At 34.1% G+C, this 26,732-nt stretch overlaps 1 protein-coding gene across 1 annotated transcript in view; it reads right to left on the bottom strand.

Annotated features, from left to right (window-relative positions):
- Positions 1 to 2,607: 2,607 nt before the first annotated feature.
- LOC128211278 (nuclear pore complex protein Nup85-like) overlaps positions 2,608 to 26,732 on the bottom strand; it is a 61,334-nt gene continuing 37,209 nt past the window's right edge. Inside the window, exons 6-20 of the mRNA XM_052915888.1 lie at positions 21,697 to 21,810; positions 18,855 to 18,976; positions 16,405 to 16,530; positions 13,385 to 13,510; positions 10,124 to 10,255; positions 9,668 to 9,771; positions 9,045 to 9,128; positions 7,884 to 8,000; positions 7,402 to 7,502; positions 6,745 to 6,830; positions 6,206 to 6,237; positions 5,608 to 5,808; positions 4,629 to 4,680; positions 3,965 to 4,060; positions 2,608 to 3,558 (exon numbers count right to left, since the gene is read on the bottom strand). Of these exons, the coding sequence (XP_052771848.1) occupies positions 3,457 to 3,558; positions 3,965 to 4,060; positions 4,629 to 4,680; positions 5,608 to 5,808; positions 6,206 to 6,237; positions 6,745 to 6,830; positions 7,402 to 7,502; positions 7,884 to 8,000; positions 9,045 to 9,128; positions 9,668 to 9,771; positions 10,124 to 10,255; positions 13,385 to 13,510; positions 16,405 to 16,530; positions 18,855 to 18,976; positions 21,697 to 21,810 (1,595 nt within the window). The 3' untranslated portion in view covers positions 2,608 to 3,456. The remainder of the gene's footprint in view (positions 3,559 to 3,964; positions 4,061 to 4,628; positions 4,681 to 5,607; positions 5,809 to 6,205; positions 6,238 to 6,744; positions 6,831 to 7,401; positions 7,503 to 7,883; positions 8,001 to 9,044; positions 9,129 to 9,667; positions 9,772 to 10,123; positions 10,256 to 13,384; positions 13,511 to 16,404; positions 16,531 to 18,854; positions 18,977 to 21,696; positions 21,811 to 26,732) is intronic.

Below are 26,732 nucleotides of genomic sequence, written 5' to 3'. Positions count from 1 at the left end.
TCGAAACTGTACACATGGTTGTTGATCAATCTCAATGCCTTGTTGTTGTTTTTTGTAGATGGTCATGCAAAGAAGCTTCCTGCAAAGTTTTATTGAATTTGGACTTGTAGTTTCAGATGAGATGTTTTTTAAAGCAAAACAGAAAGTCAGCCTTTTTGTTGTTGCTGTTGTTGTTGATCAATAGTGACCCCTTGTTGTATTTTTGTAGAGGGTCACCCAAGGAAGCTTCCTGTAAAGTTTCATTGAATTTGGAGTGGTAGTTTTAGAGAAGAAGTTTTTTTAAAGCAAAACAGGAAGTCGGCCATTTTGTTGTTGTTTTTGTTAATTAATTGTGACCCCTTGTTGTATTTTTTGTAGAGGGACACCCAAGGAAGCTGTTTCGTGCTCTGGTGAGCTAAAAAGTAGGTCAAAATGTCACCATATAGTTCATCCCAGATCAACAGTGATATTTGTTTTCAAAACTTTAGACATGGTCCAAACTGCATTGCTGTAGCTTCATTAATAATAAATAAGGTCAAAAGGTCACCTTCAAGGTTATCCTGGCACACAAATTGACATTTGTTTTCAAAACTGTACACACATTCCAAATTCCATTGCTGTAGCTTCAAAATTAAGAAAGAGCGATAGATAAAGCTTACACTGAGCTAAAAAAATAACTAAAGAAAGGCTGGCTAGTGTTTTTTCTGAAGTGTATACCCCCTAACCCTTTAGGCTTTAAATGCATCCATTTTGAACTTTTTAAAAAGCATATGCAAGCCAGGGCCTATATTGCCTACATGGTGCTACATGTGATAGTTTTTCCCATAACAAGAGCTGCCACAGAGACAGCACGCTCAACTTTTCCGCCGCTTTTCAGTGTAAGGATTGAAAAGTTTTGGCGAAACATGCATGGATCACTGCTAGATTAGATTTCAATGTAATACATGATGTGCTGAGATATTAACATAGATGTGGTTACATGGAAAATTTTAACCAGAAATTTTAAGTCTAATAATAAAGGGCCATTATTTGCAAAATAGTTATCTAACTTGGTTATTCAATTACATTGGGTGGTTGAATACCATTGTATAAAGTCTCAATGCAATACATCAAGTAGTTGCTGAGATATTATCCTATGTGTGCCAACATGCAAGACCTTAACCAGAATTTCTAAGTCTTTTAATTGAGATGGGTGATAACATAATAAACAGACACATTACTTTGGTTTTATAAAAGGTATTCAGCCCAGGACCTAGACCACATCTCCTTATTTGAAAAGTCTCAAGAGTATACCCACTGGGTGCAAAAAAAACATGTTGCAATCATCTAATAACATGATTGACCATTATTTGTGGCAATTTTCGACCGTTCCTTACAGAAGCAGTAGCTACAACAGCAGGGCCAACACCAATACCAACTGTAAATGCAGTCAGGGAGATCTGCTTGTTTCATAAAAAACAAACATAATGGAGGGGTCAATAATGGCAATAAAGGTTAAGTGAAAACCCAAAGTAAGCGAACCACATCAATCATACACATAATATTAACAAGGAGCATAATAATAAATGTGAACATTTTAGACTTGGATTAAAATTGTAGCAATAAATTGGAGTTTTAGTTTTACAAGGGATGTAACAATAGATACAATTTCTTATTTTGAGTTTACTGAATTTACCTCCCCTACGTTATGTATTGCATGGGTCGCACTGAAATGTGGTCTTTACAGCAAAATCAGCTTTTTGTGGCGAAAATTGGATAATTTGGCAAAATAATCACATAGGAAGTATTATTATTGTATTTATCAGTATAAAATATATTGTAAGAGCGCTAAGTTGTAGATGGATTTTTGCCAAAATAATCTTATTTTTGCCACAAAAGCCGAATTTTTGATGATAAAAACACTATTAATAAACAGATAAAAGCTCTTATAACATGTAGCATATCACTTCTAATAAAAAAAAAACCCATTAAAATTTGCAACATGCAGCTTACGCAAATCAAGAAAATCACAAGTATTTGATTTCATTCTTTGTCTATATTGGCCGCAATTTATATACCTTGCTTTGTTTGTCGTCGGCACTTTTCAACACTTTCTATATCATCCGCTGTAAAGACCGTATTTTAGAACTGTCCATTCTGCATGATCAAATATCTCTGATTATCAGGTACATTGGTGGCTAAATGTTAATTATTCTATAGGGTGTGTTCTTCTGGCGGCGGTGGGCCCCAGAGGAACATTTGTAATAATAGACACAAACTATTTTTAACATAATGATCAACATCGTTTTTAGTTAATTTTAAATGTTTTGGCCAGATCTCTCACCGAAAAGTAAAACCGGCAATAGTTCAAATATCGTTTATAAGTATGTTATATTCATATTCAAAAGCTAGCTCAGCGAGTGAGCATTAAAATTGTATCTAGCAATAGTTAAGATTTAAGATGATAAGTATATATGCAAGCACATTCAGCTATAGAAGGAAGTCAAGGACATATAAGGTCTGCATTTGTCTTTCCCAATCCGCAAGTTATGTTCAGAGGCGTTTGGGATTTTCATAACTATCAAAAGGGTTCATTGAGGATAATCAAGTAAAAAGACAATTTGGTGTTTAACATTACAATTTTCTACAGTCATTTTTGATACTTTTATTCTTATTTTCACATATTTATTAGTCATTGGAAAAATGGTATTAACACAATGAATTAACTTCTTTATTGGTACAATAACTTGTCTTTTCCATTCAAGAACCGATAGGTTATCCCAAAACTAGTTGAGAAATTAACAGCCCAAAAAATTGTTGACGGACTATAAAACAAATAGGGTTGAGTGCAAAAAAAGGTAAGTTGGGAACCAAAAATAAATATTGTTGCATCAAAGTCTTTATAACGTTTCAAGTCACTTTCTCAGTAGTAACCTTTGATTTATGTTCATGATAAAACATTCTTAAATTCGTCTTTAAAAGCCAGTCACTGCAATGTCATTCATTCATTTTTAGCGCATCCGGAGTCCTTTACTCATTTTTTCCTTTGACCCATTTTTCAGTATTATTTGCATACTGAGGATGCACTTTCTTTTAAGAAATACGTGCACCAAGTAATGATTGGGCTCTCAGGAAATATGGTTGTTAAATATGTGAGATTCGCTGGATGCACTCAACCAGTTTTGGAAATGAATAATTTCTATCAAAATGTTGGACACAATAAGTTTAATGTACAAGACAAATGACAAAAGAAACATTTCTGAATTCTTTTGTGTGCTATGTATGAAACAGTGCATGTTTATGCTTTTCTGTATATCATAACGTTGAACCTTTTTGATTCACTATTATAACATTTTCTTAAACAATCATAAACTTGTCTCTTGCTGCGGAAATCGAGATAATCATCAATGATCCAAGTCGTTCAATATCCTGTATCAACCAACAATCACGTTTTCTGTACTAATCTTTTAACCTGCAGTTTTATAGCCCACGATGTCGCTAGGTTGGTTTAATCACTCCTTCTATGACAATAGATCGAGCCAAGTTTCTTGTCAAGGCTAAATTTAGCAAGTCGATTGTTTCCCTCAAGTCAGAGATGTCCTGAAAAAGAGATAAATGAATAAATAAGTTTCATTTACACACCAAAAGTATTGCATTAGGTATCGGTACTCCATTTTTTCTCCATTTCTTACCAATGTTACAGCTTTTGTTCATAAAATATGCCAGAATTTGTTTAAGGAGACATCTTTACATAACATTTTTTCAGCATAATCTTAAGTATATACTTAAAATTGACTATTTGCATCTATGAGATCACCAGGCTATTTAGAATAATAGACAGCTGCAATCTAAAGAAATCACATTCAAACTAATTTCTTTAGTGATAATAAGAACTGGTGTCCACTTTAGAGACCACAAGAAAGTGCCATTAGTTGGTCCCTAGCCTAGAAACCTCTTTGTTGGCTTATGTTGAACAATTCATCTTGGGATTAAGTACTTGTTTAACCTCTTTCTCATTGTCAGGAGCGAGGAATTGTCTGTCCTTTGTTAGCTCTTCCAAACAATGCATCAACTCAAACGTCTCCTTCCTCCCGTAGATACACTGTAGATACATACAAACATACGTGTCATTAGTTTATATACAGGTTCGTTTTATCTTTATTAAGGATTAAAATGATCAAATATGCATTAGTCTTCAATTATCAAAGTAAGGTGAAATTACAACAAAGTCGTTTTGTCCGTCATAAACAAAATTTTACCAATTAAATTGATTAATTCTAAACTAATTTCGTAACAATTAAGACAATAAAAAGATTCTGCATGTATTACTAATTTTTTTTCAAATTTATGGCAAAACATTACAGATATTTCAATGATTAAGAATGATTGGAAAAGGGAGTGTTTGTATTATTCCATACTTAATATTTACCGATCTTGAACAGTTTCTGAGCTTGATAAAATTGAGTTTGAAAAAGTGAACAATTTCGACTGTACATGTCAAAAGTCAAACTTGGTCTAGTATTTGTTTTAAAGCTGATTGCACACTTTGACAACTGTTTTCTTTTTTGCCAACAGACTGCCAACACCAACAAAGTCATAAGAAAAGGTAAACGACACCATGGCTATGACAACACTATTGATGAATAGACCATTAAGAAACCATTATAAACCTCTTTGGCCTCCAACAACGTGATGGCGTCCTTAAGTAATGTGATCCAAAATCTGAATAAAAAAAACATATGTACATTTGTATGTGGCATTAACTTACTAACATTAAAAATGCAACACTGTTACGAATCAGTTGGATCTGACCACTGGAGAGGTGGACTCGTTACCCCACAAAGCATATATGCATACACTGTTCCTGTTGGTTTTACTTCAAACAGACAAATAAATTCAAGCTTTGAAATAATTTTGCTAGAAGGAGGCGGCGACAAATGAAACTCTTTGAAGAGTTGAAACTGTCCTCAATGCAAAATGGCATTGTGATCGTGCTTTGTTTAAGTGACTGACCAGCACGTTGTGCCAACTTTATTTGCAAACAGTAGTATATTAGTACAATAACATGTATGATGTATGTTGAATCAGATTTAATGTGCATTTGTTTGATAATGGTACTCATCTGATTAGGTAATTTTTCCATTTGTTTAACAGTTATGAATATTTGATTCAGTCAGGTGGTCGGCATCATGCCAATTTTCATTCATATCATCCAATAGGAGTAGAACAGCCAGGCTTGTTTTCATTTACAACATTTAACTCCTTTATCAAAATTGGCGCTTAAGGCTGCACTTTAATAGATTGACCATTTTGACAACTTTTTATATTCTTGTCTTGGAATGAGCCAAATTGTGCACAAATGTCTGAAAACTACTGATTAAAGATTGGAGCACTGTTCTTAAAATTAATGCTCAGAAATTGATATTTTATGGCTAAAAGTGTTACTAATGCTTTAAGAAAAATGAAAGTTTCAGCAGTGATCCAAACAATTGAGATCTGTTATATTATGATTCTTATAGTTCATCTTAAAGACCTGATGCAAAATCAGCTTATTCTGAGACAAAAAATGTCAAAGTTGTCAAATAGGTTCATCGGTGAGAGTGCAGCTTAAAGATAATATTGTAATGAAATATTACTATAACTACTCACTCCCTCGGCGCCAATCGTGAAGTCAACAATGAAAGAAGCAGGGAACCAGCTGCATACAATTCTCGCTCCTCATACAGTCGGTGGTATTCCCGATATTTTGCAAGGAATGTAAGGCGATGGCTTATCAGCATACTAGAGCCAAGGTTGTCGAGCAAATCCAAGTTGGAGAACTCTCCATGCTCATTGTATTCTGATAAAAATCTGGAAAATTAACGTTTGTTTAATAAACATATCATCACAACTAAACACATGTCAATGAATTCTTATTATGGTTTCTGAATTTGATAAAATCAAAGGAGAAACAAGAGTATTCTAAGTGAACTCTTTATTCATGTTTTAGTCAAGGGAAATAACTATATTATAATCAAACTGGAGTTATACGAATGGAAACATTCACACTAAGATCCATATAACAGCAAGATTCTTTTGCATAGTTGTTTTATGACTATACCATAACTAATTATTTCATATCAACTAAACTTAGTTTCATATTTAACCTCATAAGATGCCGGACAAATGCAATAAATGAACTAAATGCTTGCAAAAAATGTATTGAAACTACCTTTCACTAGAATTTCATTTTTATTGTTAAACTTACTTTTCTGCTATCAATGTTGCAAAAGCCACATCCTGTAAGACACAAAACACATCTTTACAGAGCAGTTTATAACATCTACATAGATACATTATCTATATGACTGTATAAAATAAGAATTTTGACTGGTTGAGACAAATGATGACAATTTATAGGCTTATAGAGCCATGCTCAAGTCAATGTACCAGGTAGAAACTTATAATAACAAGGTTCAATTTGAGAGGCCTTGCAGAAGAGTGTGTATAATGGGGACTGAAGCCAAGAGATTTACAATGAGCGACAGACACCTATACAACTAGAATGTATGCTTAACTCTCTTGACCGGTAAGCGCACTCGCTTTTTTCACCAAGGAGACCCAGGTTCAATAACCGACCTGGGCGCATGTGAGTTTGATGGTGGTCACCAAGCAGGACAAGTGCTTTTCTCCAGGTTCTACTGTTTCCCCAACACTAGACCACACTCTCGCACAACATCATGCCAACGAACAACATCATGCCAACGAGAGGATTAAGTAGAAGTTAATACAACTTAATTAAATTACCTTTGAGCGAAGGAACCATGACAGAGCAGCACCGAGTCTCTGGTTTTTCAAACACCTCATTCCCATCACCTTACAGATGCTTTTAACTGAAAAGTTCAAAGGGATAAGGAAGTCTCATTATATTACAGTCAGGTGCATTTTTACTTAAACATAGTTTTAAGGAAAAAGTTATGCAGATCACACACAAGAGTTATATTTTACCTAACTAAATGCAGCATAATTTGACCAAATTTACAGTTATTTTCATAATTTGGTATATGTATCTGTATTTCCACAACTCAAAGAAAACCGGCCCTTTTCACAAAAAGAATGCATGTTTATATTTGCAAGCTTACACATACATTATAGCTTTGTACACATCCAATTTTAACAAGAATCTGATTATTTTATCCCTTCATGCAACTCACATGCATGTAAATCGTGCTTAATCTCATTTTTATAATTAACCTTCAACCAAACTTGGTATTAACATTGTAAAAAAACACATAACGCAAAAATTATGAGCAATGTAAATGTTTGAAAAGTCACCAAATACAATTGTGGCCAATAAATAAGAGGAATGTATTTCTTAATTACGCTGATTAACAATGCAACTTTCATTTTTGAACTACACAAAGAAGTGCCTTTTATAGCTGACTTCACAAAATGTCAACCTACTTTGTTCGGGCATGTTCCTCTTTTCACAGATATTCAACAGTTTGTGGGCCTTCCTTTCAGTCTCGATCGGCATGTTGTCAATAAACTGCTCAAGGTAATGTCTACATAAAGAGAAAAATGTTAAATGTACAATAAATACACCCAGGGTAGATGAGAAGAGGAAAATGTAATAGCTTGAACAAGAAAGTAAAAATTGAATGGTTTAGAATAAGATAAAATGTTTTGATGACATTTTTACTGAAATATATTGTCTCCAAACTAAATTAAAGTTTTACAACAAACAAAGCTTATGAAAGCCAATGTATGTTATACCTCCAAAATAAATTCTTTACTATGATTTTTACTCATAGTGTTCAAACCAATTGTATGAGACTTGGACATACTAAATTTAATTCTGGAAATCTGTAACTAGGATTATGGCGATATCTTCAGAAGCAAATACCAATGCTACCCCTTCATTAGTTTGACAAACATGGACATACCTCCCAGTGTCATGGCATTGGTCTAGGTAGTCGACTCCCACTTGCCACAGACTACAGTGGGACATCAGACTGGTCGCGTAATCCAACAGCAGGTACTCCCGTAGATTGTGACCAAACCTACATACATGAACAAAACAACTAGTTTGAGATGTATTTTCCAAAATTGTCTGCATATAACAAATTGTAATATAATAAACAACCAAGGTTCCATTCAAATTACACTCACTCAAAAAACTCCATACAAATTACACTTACCGGTACTTAAAAACACTCCATACAAATTACACTTACTTAAAAACGCTCCATACAAATTACAATTCCTAAAGAAATTCAATTTAAATAACACTTACTTAAAAATACACCATACAAATAACACATACTTAAAATACTCAATACAGATTACATTTCCTTAATAAAAAACTCATTTAGTTTCCACTTTTTCCATCCAAATTACCCTTATTCCATTAAAATTACCTTTACACCAGAAAAATTACCCTCACACCAGAGAAATTACCCATACTACATTCAAATTACCCTTACACCAGACAAATTACACTTACTCCATTCAAATAACCCTTACACCAGACAAATAACACTTACTCCATTCAAATAACCCTTACACCAGAGAAATTACACTTACTCCATTCAAATTACCTTTACACCAGACAAATTACACTTACTCAATTCAAATTACCCTTACACCAGACAAATTACACTTACTCCATTCAAATAACCCTTACACCAGAGAAATTACACTTACTCCATTCAAATTACCTTTACACCAGAGAAATTACACTTACTCCATGCAAATAACCCTTACACCAGAGAAATTAACACTAACTCCATTCAAATTACCTTTACACCAGAGAAATTACACTTACTCCATTCAAATTACCCTTACACCAGACAAATTACACTTACTCCATTCAAATTACCCTTACACCAGACAAATTACACTTACTCCATTCAAATAACCCTTACACCAGAGAAATTACACTTACTCCATTCAAATAACCCTTACACCAGAGAAATTACACTTACTCCATTCAAATTACCTTTACACCAGACAAATTACACTTACTCCATTCAAATTACCTTTACACCAGAGAAATTACACTTACTCCATGCAAATAACCCTTACACCAGACAAATAACACTCACTCCAGCCTGTGTGACTCCAGTTGGCCACAATGATGAAGTATGTCAGTCAGATGTGACACAAACCACCAGCCGCTCAATACAGCACTGAAATATATACAACACAGCACTGAAATATATACAACACAGCACTGAAATATATACAACAATATAGTCGTACTACGTCAATTCAGTCTTCTGAATAAAATTTTGGATTCAGAAGCCAAAATACTGACACAAGTATGATTTAAAACTTTAAATTTTACTTATAATATATGCATATAAATAATAGAGGATAATCATTTGTTTCGGTGTAAGATCCTTATATATTTCCCCAAGTGAGCCCCTTTAATTTATATTTCATGAATGGCGTTGCTACGACTGAAATATTCATTCTTTGAAACAGAGAGCGGGCTCAAATTTCTAAACAGTGAAAATATCAATTTCATTTCACTGATTTATCTCTATATTCAATCAGAAAGCATATAATAAAATCCATTGCTTTTTGTTAACATGGCAGTAGGTTTAACTTTATGAGTGTTATCTCAATTTGCTAAAAGTTAAAAGAATTATTGCAAGTTACTCATTGGGGGAAACCAAACACCTGTTTTAATTGGTAAGTAAACAAACTCAAGCTTCGATCATACCTGCAATCCTTAATGACCTGATGCACGTCAAACTCGAGTGTTGACAGAAGAATACTGTCCATCTCACTCATACGACCGTCGCCCCGAAACTCATCCATACTTGCCTGAAGAATCATGATTAAACAGTATAATATTATCATCTATAACCTTTATTTATATTCCATGAGTCATATGTATTGACTTATTCCAATAGAAACCATTCTTGATAATCATGAAGAATTTGAAGTTTTGATTTGTTAATCCTAAATTTTGCATTTAAGACAGACAATCTCAACCTACTTAATTTACTAGTATGCTGAGTTCCTCTTTCATGCAAAATCAAGTTAAATGGTTGCCAATATATTGCCTGTATTTGCTTAAAAGACTTTGCCTGTACAGAAACTACAAAAATTACTGAGAATATAAACTTAAATTATCTAACATTGGATAAAATGTCAGAATACAGTTAAACTATACCTGGGCATAGTAGTGAAGGTCCACAGATTTGACTGTAGGTCGCTGGTACAACATCTTGGAGACAAGCATGTGGTACCATGTCTCGCAGAGGTCTTTAATATGGGCAAATACACTTTCTTCCCCGCATAGTATCTGTGAATAAAGTGAGACAGGTCCTTAATATTGGCAAATACACTTTCTTCCCCGCATACTATCTGTGAATAAAGTGAGATAGGTCCTTAATATTGGCAAATACATTCTCTTCCCCGCATAGTATCTGTGAATAAAGTGAGATAGGTCCTTAATATTGGCAAATACATTCTCTTCCCCGCATAGTATCTGTGAATAAAGTGAGATAGGTCCTTAATATGGGCAAATACACTTTCTTCCCCGCATAGTATCTGTAAATGAAGTAAGATAGGTCCTTCATATGTGCAAATACACGCTCTTCTCTGCATAGTATCTGTAAATAAAGTGAGATAGGTCCTTAATATTGGCAAATACATTCTCTTCCCCGCATAGTATCTGTGAATAAAGTGAGATAGGTCCTTAATATTGGCAAATACATTCTCTTCCCCGCATACTATCTGTGAATAAAGTAAGATAGGTCCTTAATATTGGCAAATAAACTCTCTTCCCCACATAGTATCTGTAAATGAAGTAAGATAGGTCCTTCATATGTGCAAATACACGCTCTTCTCTGCATAGTATCTGTGAACAAGAGGCACATCAGTGCCTGTGCTCCACTGGCCAAAAGGTTCAAGCAAAGACCACCTAACGAACATTTTCGTCAAGTTTCATAGAAATACAATCATCAATTTTTGGGGAGAAGTTATTTAAAAAAATTTTTTACTTTAATAGCTCTGGCTGCCATGTTGTGCAGTGGACCGAAATGATTTGGGCAATTTGAGTAAAGGAGCACCAAACAAACATTTCTGTCAAGTTTTATCGAAAAAAGGTCATCGGTTTCGACGACAAGTCGTATAAAGTTTTTTTTATTTTTCAGCTCTGGCAGCCATGGTGTGCAATGGACTGGAACCATTTAACAAATTTTGGTTAATGACCACCCAAGGAACATTTCTGTCAAGTTTCATCAAAATCTGATCATCGGTTAACATTTAATCTGAATAGATTATGAAGCAAATATCTAACCTGAAAAAGAACTGACGAGATAGAATCGACTTGGTGTTTCACTTACACTTTTCGGCCATTTAAGTTACTAAAAATAGCTGTTTCATAAACTTTCAGAATGTCACTTAAACGAAAATTAATGTTCAGTCTGTATATACTTTCCTATGTATAAATGTAAGGTTTTTAAATTGATCTTTTTGTGAGAACTTTATGCTTATATGTTTACTCATAAATTATTATTGTTTAAAAATTATTTAAAGATGCTATACGTGAAAAATTAAGACATTATTTTTTTTTCTATTAAAGGGAGGTAATTCAGTAGTAAAATGTAATCAAAGCTATTAAAGCATGGCATTTCTTTTCTAACCATGTTGATATTATTACAGTCTATTCAAGCAAGATGCCTTTTGTTTTTACATAGTACCCATAGGTTCTGAAAGACAAGGAGCACTATTCCCAACCGAAGGATGTCACTCCCTATCACTGCATGAGCATCATAATAAAGAAATGTTTACTCAAACTGCAAGTTGCTCAATTGAAATAGGTATTTACCTCAAGCATACAGTTTTATAATGTGGCAATATAGCCGGACTACTAGATTGTCATTCGGACTAGTAAAATATGCCATTATGCTAGTCCAACTGGCTAGTAGGTTAAAATGTTTTTCGTGAAGACTGCGGACGAGAAGTCCTTAAAGGTTTTTCTATTTTTAACTCTCGCAGCCATGTTGTGCAGCGGACCGGAACCATTTGGGCAATTTTGGTTAAAGGGCATCCCGATGAACATTTATGTAAAGTTTCATCAAAATCTGATAATCGGTTTCTGAGAAGATGTAGTTTAACGTTTTTTTCTATTCTTAGCTCTGGTGCCCATGTTGTGCAGCAGACCAGAACTGTTTGGGCTATTTTGGTTAAGGACTACCCAAGTAACATTTCTGTCAAGTTTCATTGCAATACGATCATCGGTTTCTGAGGAGAAGTCGTTTAAAGGTTTTTCTATTTTTACCTCTGGGGGCCATCTTGTGCAGTGGACCGAAACCATTGAAGCAAATTTGATAAAGGACCATCCAAGGAACATTTCTGTTAAGTTTCATCAAAATCTGATCATCGGTTTCTGAGAAGATGTTCTTAAAAGGTTTTTCTATTTTTTTGCCCTGGCAGCCATGTTGTGCAGCGGACCGGAACCATTTGAGCAATTTTGGTTAAGGACCACCCAAGGAACAATTCTGTCAAGTTTCATCAAAATCTGCCTATCCGTTTCAGAGGAGATGTCGTTTAAAGATTTTGCTATTTTTAGCTGTGGCGGCCATATTGTGCAATGGACCAGAACCATTTGAGCAATTTTAATAAAGGACCACCCAAGGAACATTACTGTCAAGTTTCATCAAAATCTGCTGAACCGTTTCAGAGGAGATGTCGTTTAAAGATTTTGCTATTTTTAGCTCTGGCGGCCATATTGTGCAATGGACCGGAACCATTTGAGCAATTTTGGTAAAGGACCACCAAAGGAACATTCCTGTGAAGTTTTGTCAAAATCCGCTTATCAGTTTCAGAGGAGATGTCGTTTAAAGTAAAAGTTTACACACGCACGCACGCACGCACTCACGACGGACAATCTGTGACGACATAAGCTCCATGGCCTTCAGCCAGTGGAGCTAATAAAATGAGATAGTTCTTTAATATGGGCTAATACACATCATATATGTGCATAAAGTGAGATAGCTCCTCTTCATGTGAAAATCCACATCATGTATGTGAATAAAATGAGTTAGCTCATTTACATGGGCAAAGCCACGTCATATATGTGAATAAATTGATATAGCTCCTTTACATGGGAAAATGCACCACATTATATATTTGAATAAAGTAAGATAGTTAGGCCATCCCTTTAGAATTGTATGACAAAGAACAAGTACTTAAGCCTTATCTTAAATGCTGTAACCATATCCTTATTAAAGAGGTTGTTTTAACAGTAGTTCTGATACACTCATGAGTTTTCAAAACAGTAGAAATAAAAGGGAAATAATGATTTTTGGTAAAGATTATTCGAATATTCAATTAAATCTTGACATTTACATGCACCAGATAGTTTACAGCCAATGTAATATTAAAAGCTCACATGGAGTTATATAACTACTTAAGAAATACCTACCCTTGCCATTATATCAAGATTTGTACTGGTGGAGAATTCCCCAGACTCGAGACGTCGTTCGCAGTCATCCCGCCAGTGACGCCATTTCATGTCAAACTCAGAGACAGAGTTTCCCCGATACAGTTGCTGGAAAGGTAAAGTGTATGTAAGCAGGGTTCGACAATTACAGTAGTCCGGTAGTCCGAGACTACCAGATTTATGGTCGGACTACAAGAAATTTTAAGTCAATAGTCCGTCGGACTACTAGAAGAAAGTAAATATCACATCAGTTAATTGAGCATAAAATCTTTATTACGCTTAAACTTGCGTAAAACGTGATGTCAAGAAGCCGATTATCACCGGTAAACACTCATTGTAAAGCTTGCCGAAGATGGCCGAGCAGTTCCGGACAACATGGACTGTTGGACTGAATTCCACGCGCATTTCGTATAGCCTTTCGATTAATGTTTAAACCAGTCAGTAGAATGTCTTTATTTAGAAAGGGAAAAACCATTTTCACACTCTATGGTGTGTTTTAATCGTCAGACATGTGCACCTCTGCTTAAATGTAGATTTGGGTCCAACTGGCAGATTTTCTAAATCCCTTGCATTTTCAGTCAAAAACAATGAAAGATACGATGCAGATAAACACTTGACGGTTGTTACTTTTTTTAGATTTTCTGAAAATACGTCATGATTATTATGGTTTAGGGTATTGCCAAATGTCGGTGTTTATTTAAAGCAAACAGAAGGAACATTATGTCTGGCTTATGAAATCTTTTAAACTGGCTTTTAAAAGAACAGCTGATAAATTAATCATACTGCCAAAACAGGTATAATGCAGTGTAAGTGCAGACGATGACAGAGTTGTGTGCTTTAATTTTCGCGCCAAAATGTAACATTTTATATATTGAAGCTAGGGCCAATAACAATTAACACCACGCCGATAGCGATAAGGCTACACCTACAGTGTCACATGACCTCTTAATTAAGGACCTCCGACAAATACCCAGAAGCAGACGATAATAATACAAAAGTTATAAATGACAATAAGATAAAAAATGCATGGAACATCGTAAAACATAGCAATAAAACCAAGTATAACATTAAATAAGTTCATTATTATTAATTGTATGCAATGTATAATTCAGGTAGAAAAATGTCTAGTCTTTAAAATAATTTATTTCTAAATAACATCGGAATTTTGTTACAGTACAATAACAGTCTCTATTTTAAAACTCAAATAAAGGGAAACAAAACATGTATTAATTTCCTATCCGAAAATCAACAAAAAAAGATGTTTGTATAGATCCATTGTCAAACTCAATGGATTTCGCTGTTTTTCTTCCTTTTTCGATTCAGAATCACCTGTTTTATACAAGTGTAATGCATTATTATCATTATTTATATAACTACCTTATTGTTTCTCTCAATGAATAAATTTCCGTTTTAAATGAAATGCAAAACTGTTCAAACAATCAGCATAGAAATTTTGAAACGACCATAGTCATTATACATGTAAAGGTTTTTACTTTGATTTGCATCATTTTAAAATATGATTTTATTTTATCTATACGTATATACTTTTTGTGACCTTAAGCTATATATCAGATATTTAATTAAATTTAATAAAAAATGTAACTCACATAAATTGAGGTGTCTTTTTCACTAATATGTCAAACAAACTTAAATGCAAATGTATATGCCTCGGTTTTAAAACTTTTCGCACAATAAGGAGACAAATTTCAAAATCAAACTAAATCGCAAGATATCATCAATATTGTACACTAATTCTCATAATGATATTTCTTATGCTATTAAAACGGAAATATACATATATTATGTACGTTTACATTAAGACATTTTGAGATTTGAATTAGTCTACTAAACAGTCCCTTGTTATCAATTATAATTTTAGCAGCATAAAGGGAAAATGTCAGTATTTCGGATTTCTTAAACTGTCTTTACTATCTCTCAATTATGAAACATAATTTGTGTTAAATATATATAACAGCGTAATTACACTACTGTTGATATGTGAGGATTGTCGGAGGTCATGGCGGATAGCAACGGCAACTGATAAGCCCTGCCTAATCTGGACGCTAGTTTGAGTGACAGGCAGCATCATGTTAATTGTTATCTTACTCCCATACAAAAAATAATTAATAACACTTTCGGAATTTATTTCATCATGTTTTTTTTAAGTATTATATGATATGTTGTTTAGATTAACAAAGAATACTGAATAGTAGGATGCCAATAATCAAATATTGCTTATCAGTAGGATGTCTGTCATTTGTGCCATAACTTAGCAACGATCTCAGTCGAGGTGTTTTAGTGTCAAGTGATTTATTGCAACATTTTCCTGAAAGTGACAGATTATGGGGTATTTTAGCATGGTTTTTATATTTTTAATCTGAGGTATTTTAGCATAAACATAGTTTTTAGCATTTTTTTGGTTTTAAAATTAAATTTAAAGGCCAAAAATTGTTTTGAAGAATGTGGAAATTTTAAGATTGAGACAGATAAATAGAGAATACTAGGTTAGTGCCGTGGATGGAGGAAGTTTATCTGGCAAGGCGGAGGAATTTATCGGGCTTGCATTTTTATGGACTACCAGAGTTTTTGCTGGACTACCCAGATTTGGGATCCAGTAGTCCGAGGGACTCAGTAGTCCGAGGGACTACCTTGTGAAAAATGTTAGTGTCTAACCCTGCTGTAAGTAAAATGTAAATTGTTAAAAAAGTCACATAGTTCACAAAAGTTATTTCAAACCTTTCAAAAGTGAAATGGTCAGAAAATATTCTAAAAAAGTCTAAATCTGTACAAAACATCGTTTTAAGTGACAGTTTTGATAATTTTGGGAAAATATTCATTTGAAGGGTGTTGAACATAAAGGTTATGACATGATATAACGTCTCAATTTGATAAAACAAGCCCAAAATAAACATTACTACTAGAGCTGTACGGCCCCTGGCACTTTTTAACAAGACCTAAAATCATTGACCCTTTTATGTAACCACTTTTACATGAATACATACATTGAAAATGGGCATTTTCCTAAGGACCTCGTCCATGCTCAGGAAGGCATCCGTGCGAGCGGCTGCATTGTGGGAGAGAAGAATGCGAACTTTATCCAGCTGGCCTTGAAGAACAAGGCGGTAGATCTGAAAATGAAGTGATACTGTTGTTGATTTTGAAACCAAAAGGTCATAGCTTTCACTAAAAGCAAGAGCACCAACTGTCACAATTTTTAATTTTAGGTCACCAAGTTCGGTGATACCGTATTATATTATGCATAGGACGCACTTTTTTTAACCCCAGATTAACATTTAAAAAATTGCCTGTGTCCTTTCTATGCTATTAGGATTTAATCCTTTTTTCACAAGTCCATTTCAGGCAGAAAGTGTCAGACCGGAGATGAACGCGGTAATGGTAAGTGCCGATACTCGGTGTCCACCCAAGAGAACAACTGACGTAGGTAAAATCACTTAAGTTAACACACACAGAAATATATTAAATGTTTACTTTAAAATGATTTATTAAAAAATAAAATGAAAACAAACATGAGTATTTTTTATTTTTTACAAAAGGGACGCTACTCACAAAAACTCAATTTGAGTCAGCGCTTTAACTGGATTGAGTTATAATGGCAACAGAAACGGGATATGAGGTAAATACCAATTAAACGTTGATCACGATTTTAACATTTTGATATTTTACAAAACATTTTGTTGTATGTTACTGTTTTAAAATAATAATAAAGGAATGTGCATACTGCAAAGTAGCATTAACCGCAAAGTAGCATTATTGTCACTATCAAATCAAATCAAAATGTGTGAAGGTGTCAAAAACACTTGCGCCTGTCATTAGAAAAACATCAATAGAACGAACTATTGCGATGTTAATACTCTACAGTATGGTTGTTTGTTGGCACTTTAAAACGTGTTTTAATACCTATCTGAGGGTGATGACATTTTGAGAACATTCACGCATACTTTAAGACTTATATCATTGTTCTTTACGATACACCGTCAGAAGACAACGAAGGGGAATTGAAGAAAAGCGTCATCAGGTTGACGGATAAAACTGTATTATTACATGTGCTACTGTTACTTTTTTTGCGTATCTACTGTATAAATTTACTTGAAATAAACACGAAGTACGTATCAGTTTGCTATAAAATTTAATATCGCATGGTTTATAATGACCTTTGCCATTTTCACGATCCCAAAAAATAAATCGTCAAAACAAATGAGGCGGATACTGGACTTACCGAAATACGCTAAATTACTGATATACGACGATAATTATCGAAATACACAAGACAGTTATCAAAATATGCCTTATTTACAATACTTTACCAACCTAAATTTTTCGGCTCCGATTTTGACATTTTTCTTCTGCGTGCTATCTTATATATTAAGGGTTTACACCTGTTTTTTTTCACCAATTTTTTTGCCTGCGTCCTATCCATGCTAGTGTCCTATACATAGTATAATGCGGTAAGTGGTTGTACATTAGGGCCAAGTTAGAGAGTGGATTCTGTAGATGCCAATTGCCAATGCCATTGCTTTCTTTTGTATTTCTAAAACTTAGTTACCGTAACAGATCTTGAATGATTATAGTTTTAATAGTAAATCGGGCCTTGCACAATTTGATTTGCGTCATTTGCCCTGCAAAGAAAATAAACTAAAATCCGCTCGATTATTGTAAAATAGTGTTTTTTAACCTAATCCCGGCCGCTTCCTTTTGCGTAATTCATTTATGATGATGTCGGGAACCAGGACATATAAAACCAGCTTGTTATCGATTATAAATTATTAAAAATATTTGAATAATTAACTTAATAGTTATGATCGATTATAAATTATTAAAAATATTTGAATAATTAACTTAATAGCTATGATCGATTATAAATTATTAAAAATATTTGAATAATTAACTTAATAGTTATGATCGATTATAAATTATTAAAAATATTTGAATAATTAACTTAATAGTTATGATCGATTATAAATTATTAAAAATATTTGAATAATTAACTTAATAGTTATGATCGATTATAAATTATTAAAAATATTTGAATAATTAACTTAATAGTTATGATCGATTATAAATTATTAAAAATATTTGAATAATTAACTTAATAGTTAATAAATAGCTAAACAATAAACAACTAGTCATAATTTGTTTTTTTCAATTCCTAAACAATTATCTACAGTCTCCACGTTTGACCAAATTCATTAGATAAATGAGGTAAGAGGTTTATATCCGGTATTTGACTATAATATTTATCACAATGATCTTGTTTTTGGAAATTAAATAGGATCAAATATTGAACCTGAAGAATCTTACTTGCCCAGGTGGACAAGTGAGGTTGAATTTCATTTTGCCAGACCTCGATATTCACTCGCAAATGCGAGCAGGCAAGTGGATTTTTCAAGGCAAAACACAAGCAACAACTTAATCAAACACAACACAAACTTACACAATCCCAGTATTCTCGGTGCTGCTCAGGAAATTCATCTCTTGTGATTTCAGCAAATAGCTGTTCGCCCTCAGTAAAATGCCAGCGAAGCCATTCCAACAGCTGAGAGATTACAACTCCCCCTAAAATGATTAACAATTAACTTTAAAAAAGTCTGAAATTTTTACTAACACAGCTCTGAGTTTCCAAGTTTACAACAATATTATCAAAAATTCTGGTACTTAGGGACTATACCAACAGTTGACAGAAACTGCAAGTAGCTAGGTTATTTACAAAACCTCATAACTGCTTGAAATGAATTACATTTTTATGCATTCAGAGATACAGTCGAACCTCGTTATGTCGACTTTTTCGGGACCTAGTGAAAAAAGTCGAGATAACAAAAAGTCGACTCATCCAAATTACAAAAAATATCACCAATCCCAACACGTATGAGTTGGATTGTCCGATGTTTACATCCACAATTGAACGGTCTTGTTAAATATTTTCGTTGTGAAAACAGCAAACTTATTATTGAAAAATAAAGTGAAACAAAAGAAGAATTATTTGTGTCAAATTTATTTCTTTTACGTTTATGGATCACACAAAACATATAAAACCATAATTGCATACATTTGTATATTGTAAGATTTTATACCGGGTCCTTCTCTGAATTGGTCGACCAGAGCAGTGGAACTAACATTTGACATTTTGAAGTTATTCTTTCTGTTCCCATTCGGGATTGATATCTTATCAATAAAATTGTCATCTTTTATACAATACCAAAGAGCTTGAGCAATAAATGTCTCTTTAATTAAATATATAAACAAACAACTTTAATTATTCACAATTACCCATTACATTTTTGTATCCCCCAATTATGATAGCTTGTTATATTGACACGCACGGTATTTTGCGACATGCCGCAAACCATCATGAATATTTTCACACCTACGTCTCGATCTACAGTTCAACATAAAGAACATAGGAAAAGTGTGGAATTCGACCACTGGGACTGAAAAACGAGGTCGACATAGCGAAAAAGTCAAGATAAAAAAATTCGACACAAATTTATTTTATATAGAATAAGAAGGAATAAATTCGGGACCGGAAAAAAAGTCGACATAACCGGAAAGTCGACTTATCCGACGTCGACATAGCGAGGTTCAACTGTATTTCAATTTCTATCTGGACTACCTACCATCCATCTTAACCATCACAAGGCGATACAAATCCACAGAATAACACAACGAACCAGAATGGGGAAACTAACATTTTGGCTATATCTAGACTACAATGTACCAACGAACCATCCAAGCTAACCAGAGGCAATCTCCATCCGGATATTCTCACAAAGATTTACAAAAGAATTCTGATACCTAAGCTTTCTTTAAACTCCAGTAACAAAGTTAATTTTCAAAATCTCATAAGGATTGGAAAAAGTAACATCTTTAACTACATCTGCACTACCAACAATCCATCCTTGACAGTTTGTCCAGTTAGCACAGTTTTAAGTGCACTTACTTCTCTTCAAGGCCACCAGGGTTCCATTCCGGGCACGGGCACATATAAGTTTGTGGTCATGAATCCGGAAAATTGAGTTTTCCCCAGATCTCCCCACAACACAAGACCACCCTCTCGCACAACATTGTGCCAATGAGAGTTACTTAGTATAAGTTTATATAACTTTCTTCACAATCGTTGTGAAATTAAATTTAAACTAGAAATGTGTCCATAGGACACGGATGCCCCCACTTCGATTTTTTGTCACAGAAAATAAGCCATAATGATTATTCAGGATAATCTGCACAAGGGCAAATCCTTTTCAAAAATTAGATCGGATAAGATATTTTTTAAGTATTGTTGGGAAATAAAGGGCCCTAACTCCTAAATGATTAAAGCGATTTCCATGGCTATCGAACTTGATCAAGGTATTATGGTCACAAACATGTGTTAAAAGTTTGGTGAGGATTGGACAAACAGTTTTCAAGAATTAGATCGGAAACAATCTTCGGGACGTATTTTTCAAGTCTTTTTTTTGCAAATAAAGGGCCGTAACTCCTAAATGACAAAAGCGATTTCCATGGCTATCGAACTTGATCAAGATATTATGGTCACAATCATGTATGTAAAGTTTGGTGAGGATTGGACACATACTTTTCAAGAATTAGATTGGAAACATATATTTTTGAAGTATTTTTGGCAAAAAAGGGCCGTAACTCCTAAATGACTAAAGCGATTTCCATGACTATCGAACTTGATCAAGATATTATGGTCACAAACATGTGTTTAAAGTTTGGTGAGGATTGGACAAACGGTTTTCAAGAATTAGATCGGAAACAATCTTCGGGACGTACGTACGTACAGACAGACAGACGTACGTATGGACAAGGGCAACCCTATATGCCCCCACTTTGTGGGGGCATAACTACCAATCCATCATCAGGTGTGAGATTGATCCCAAAAATCTCTCTAAGGCTCGCAATGAGTAACTCACTATTCTATCCTAACTCACCGGGTGCTAGTTCGATCCACAGTATCTCACTTAGGTTCCGAACATGTGACAAACTTCTAAACTTTATCCAGTCACACATATTTTACTCCTTACTCACCAGGAGCAAAATTGAATCACAGTATCTCAAAGACACCCAATGAGTAACTAACTTCTAAACTATATTCCGACACTAAATAATTTACCGTATCTCACCAGGTGCGAGGTCGAACCACAGTATCTCACAGACTGGGACTGAGTATCTAACTTCAACACTATATCTGGACCCTACTCACCAGGGGCTTGAGCAGTATCTCACAAAGGCTCGGAATAAGTATCTTACTTCTACACTATATCTGGACCCTAACTCACCAGGGGCGAGGTCGATCCACAGTATTTCGCACAGACTCCATATGAGCTCAGTCATATTGAAGATCTTCATCTGTTCTTCCAACACCACCTTCGAGTCACCATCCTCACAGCTCTCTGAAATGTAGAGTTGTATTAAAATGCTACAGGCATCAACATTTCCATATATAAAGCACTTTTTTTTTATTCAGATGACAGGTGTGTTTACAAATAAATTTGGCTAATTCAGATGGCAAAAAAATGGCTATCATTATTCATTTCCTCTCACAATGTTACCCTTACGACCTATTTCTGCCTTTACATAATTTTCGAAGGCATGGCCAATTATGACACTTTGACATTGAGTGTACCACTTTTTTTATTCAGATGACAGGTGTGTTTACAAATAAATTTGGCTAATTCAGATGGCAAAAAAATGGCTATCATTATTCATTTCCTCTCACAATGTTACCCTTACAACCTATTTCTGCCTTTACATAATTTTCGAAGGCATGGCCAATTATGACACTTTGACATTGAGTGTACCAAGTCTCATTGGAATATTTGAATATCTATTATCAGGGCTTCTAAAACTTTGGAACATCAATCGGTCCGGACCCGGCGACGACCCCCCCCCCCCAAAAAAAATAAAATAAAATAAATAAAAATAAAATAATAAATCCCCCCCCCACCCCCAAAAAAGAAAGACCTGTTCAGTCCGATTTTATAAAAATGTCATACATTTTCGCGACGTCTTTTCTGTCGATATTTTTTGCGATGAGGCAATTCATAAGAGGGCTCTAGAGCTAGCATAGCCGATTCGTATAGTCATTGATACAAGTTTAATTCAAATGAGATTCTCATCGAGTTCTGCGGCGTTTTTAACAAGAGAGACTGCGATCGTAATTAACTGTGGCTGTCGGGAGGCGATCAGATGACAAAAAGTGAAACAGTATTATGATTTATTTGCTTAATGCTTCTTTAGTAGGTCAACATTCAACTGATAATCTTGAATAATAGTATATATCTAGATTTATAATCGGGGCAACAAGCTTAAAGTGTGATATCGACAACGATTTTTTCATTACTGCGAATAAATATGACATAAGCGGTGGACACAGCTGTCAGACTATGTAGTTAATCAAGCATATCGCTGTTGATATCCTATATATTATACAGGGCAGTTGCCTAATTCCGGATCAATTTTTAAGTTTTCTTAAAATATTGTCTTAATTACTGAACATAAGTGCATAAAATTTTAATAGAAAAATGTTGGGTCCTATATCAACCAAACTGGAAAAAGAATAAAAGGAAAAAACAATTAATTATAATATAATATTCAGTACGCAATAACGGCTTAAACGACGACAAAAACCTGCATTCAGTGCCTAAATATTCGGATTTTTTCAAAGAACAAAATAAACATTATCAAGTCAATATACAAATATTTAAATGCTGCTTAAATGAACATCATGTATTAAATGTTTAACCTGTATATAAATTTTATATTTCTCTGAAGTATTTGTATGTGTATTTTCGGCGTATCCGAACTACTAATTTGTCCGAATTTGCAAAATTTTGAAAGTACGAATCTGCTTCATTTCTGCTTCGTTTTCATATCAAATGCTGCACAACACAAAACAATGACATCGTCAATTTATTTACTTTATATGTAATTGGCATTGTATTTCGTGATTGAAGATAAGTCATAAACATCGTATAGTAAGTCTAGTGTTTAAAGATAACCCTGTCGAACCTCAATATAAAAGCTCGCGCTGTGTGATGTCATCCCCCACGTGACTAAATATTGACATTTAGGAAAGCGAAAGTTTAGAGGTATTTATTTTGGGGTTATACTCGAATAGCTGCACCTTTGTCTTGTTTCTGTTGCTATGGAGGTCAGTTGCGTAGACTGTGATCATTCTATATTGATCACGGTCGCCGAAATGCATTTTAAACGATTTCCGAATATTTAGGCAAATCCGGAATTAGGCAACTGTCCAGTAACGTTAATTAATTCGGTATTTTCATGCTTTCACGGATTAACAATGACATGCGATTATCTTTAAAGCCGTTTTTAACCAGCAATGGTTCTTTTTAACAATTTAAATTTAACCGTTTTGTAATTAACAAACGGATATCATGTAATGATCGACGACGACATAGCATATTGCCATGTGAAAATATGGACCGATTTTAACACTTAACCAGGAAAGCTGCAAGCAGATAATTAGCACATAGTTTGTTTAATTGTGTCTTCTGCTTATACCAAAACACGTGATTGGACTGATTGCAAGTGTGTGCTAATTAACAGATCTATAGAGTGATCAGCGTAGCGGAAAAAGCAGCTGGTCGCATCGGCCTCATGGTAACCAAGACACTCTTATGACCTGTTGGATGTACTGTAGTTTTGAATGTGTGAATGACCCATGAATGTTTGTGTATTACAATTACTACATCTTTTACTGATTTAGTCGTTTTGGACCGAAATTACAATTTTTTTTAGAAAATTTCAGACCGATTTTTTTTACACTTTTTGAAACTGAAATCGGTCAGGCTTGGTCAAAATTGGTCCAGAAGCCCTGTCTATTATAGTAATGGAGTTTATAATGGCTAAGGTTTTAAGTTTTTCCAATACCTCAATTTTTATAAAAACAGCAACAATAGAACAGCTAAATATACCGGTACTAATTATAATAACAATAAGTAATGAAAAGGTCCCTTAACCGCTAACCTGGGTAAGAAATATTTCCCCGAACAGGAGTGTAATTTGAAAATAATTTGGAGTCAAATAAATATATGGTATTGACCCTGTGGTTCCAAGCAAAAACCCAATGGTGGGGAATAATGATAAACCCTAACATACATTTTACCAAACATTTTATTTTCACAGCCCTGCATAACATACACGTCTCACTATTTTAAGTAAAATTACTGTTTTACGAATGCCTGTACTGGTTAACATTCAATTTTTGGCACAGGTAAAGAATACTTTTCGTAAACAGAGAACAGGTTGGTTTCCTGAGATATTTAAAATTGATCCAAAACCCTACTATGTCTGTTATGATACAAATGACAAATAACCTATTCAAGACCACAAAACCTTGCCAAAATTACCTGATGATTATGAAACAAAAGACAAGTATCCTTAATAATACAATGAAAACAACAGGCCAGTCCAGAAGTCGAAAAATTCTAAATAAAGCACAAGGCAAGGGTCAAAACGACAATGAACTAGAGCCAAAAACACATTAACATCACATACACAAATACAAACACCAAAACAAACTAACATCACATACACAAATACAAACACCAAAACAAACTAACTCCACATACACAAATACAAACACCAAAACAAATTCCACATACACAAATACAAACACCAAAACAAACTAACTCCACATTCACATATACAAACACCCAAACAAACTAACTCCACATACACAAATTCAAACACCAAAACAAACTCCACATACACAAATACAAACACCAAAACAAATTCCACATACACAAATACAAACACTAAAACAAACTCCACATACACAAATACAAACACCAAAACAAACTCCACATACACAAATACAAACACCAAAACAAACTCCACATACACAAACACCAAAACTAACTCCACATACACAAATACAAACACCAAAACAAACTCCACATACACAAACACCAAAACAAACTCCACATACACAAATACAAACACCAAAACAAACCCCGCATACACAAATACAAACACCAAAACAAACTCCACATACACAAATACAAACACCAAAACAAACCCCACATACACAAATACAAACACCAAAACAAACACCACATACACAAATTCAAACACCAAAACAAACTCCACATACACAAATACAAACACCAAAACAAACTCCACATACACAAATACAAACACCAAAACAAACTCCACATACACAAATACAAACACCAAACCAAACTCCACATACACAAATACAAACACCAAAACAAACTCCACATACACAAAAACAAACACCAAAACAAACTCCACATACACAAATACAAACACCAAAACAAACCCCACATACACAAATACAAACACCAAAACAAACCCCACATACACAAATACAAACACCAAAACAAACTCCACATACACAAAAACAAACACCAAAACAAACTCCACATACACAAATACAAACACCAAAACAAACTCCACATACATAAATACAAACACCAAAACAAACTCCACATACACAAATACAAACACCAAAACAAACCCCACATACACAAATACAAACACCAAAACAAACTCCACATACACAAATACAAACACCAAAACAAACCCCACATACACAAATACAAACACCAAAACAAACCCCACATACACAAATACAAACACCAAAACAAACTCCACATACACACATTCAAACACCAAAACAAACTCCACATACACAAATACCAAAACAATCTCCACATACACAAATACAAACACCAAAACAAACTCCACATACACAAATACAAACACCAAAACAAACCCCACATACACAAATACAAACACCAAAACAAACTCCACATACACAAATACAAACACCAAAACAAACTCCACATACACAAATACAAACACCAAAACAAACTCCACATACACAAATACAAACACCAAAACAAACTCCACATACACAAATACAAACACCAAAACAAACCCCACATACACAAATACAAACACCAAAACAAACCCCGCATACACAAATTCAAACACCAAAACAAACTCCATATACACAAATACAAACACCAAAACAAACTCCACATACACAAATACAAACACCAAAACAAACTAACACCACATACACAAACACCAAAACAAACTCCACATACACAAATACAAACACCAAAACAAACTCCACATACACAAATACAAACACCAAAACAAACTCCACATACACAAATACAAACACCAAAACAAACTCCAAATACACAAATACAAACACCAAAACAAACTCCACATACACAAATACAAACACCAAAACAAACTCCACATACACAAATACAAACACCAAAACAAACTCCACATACACAAATACAAACACCAA

The sequence above is a fragment of the Mya arenaria genome, chromosome 2 (genome assembly GCF_026914265.1).
Source record: "Mya arenaria isolate MELC-2E11 chromosome 2, ASM2691426v1".
Taxonomy (NCBI): Eukaryota; Metazoa; Mollusca; class Bivalvia; order Myida; family Myidae; genus Mya; species Mya arenaria.
This window is presented reverse-complemented; position numbering and strand designations above follow the sequence as displayed.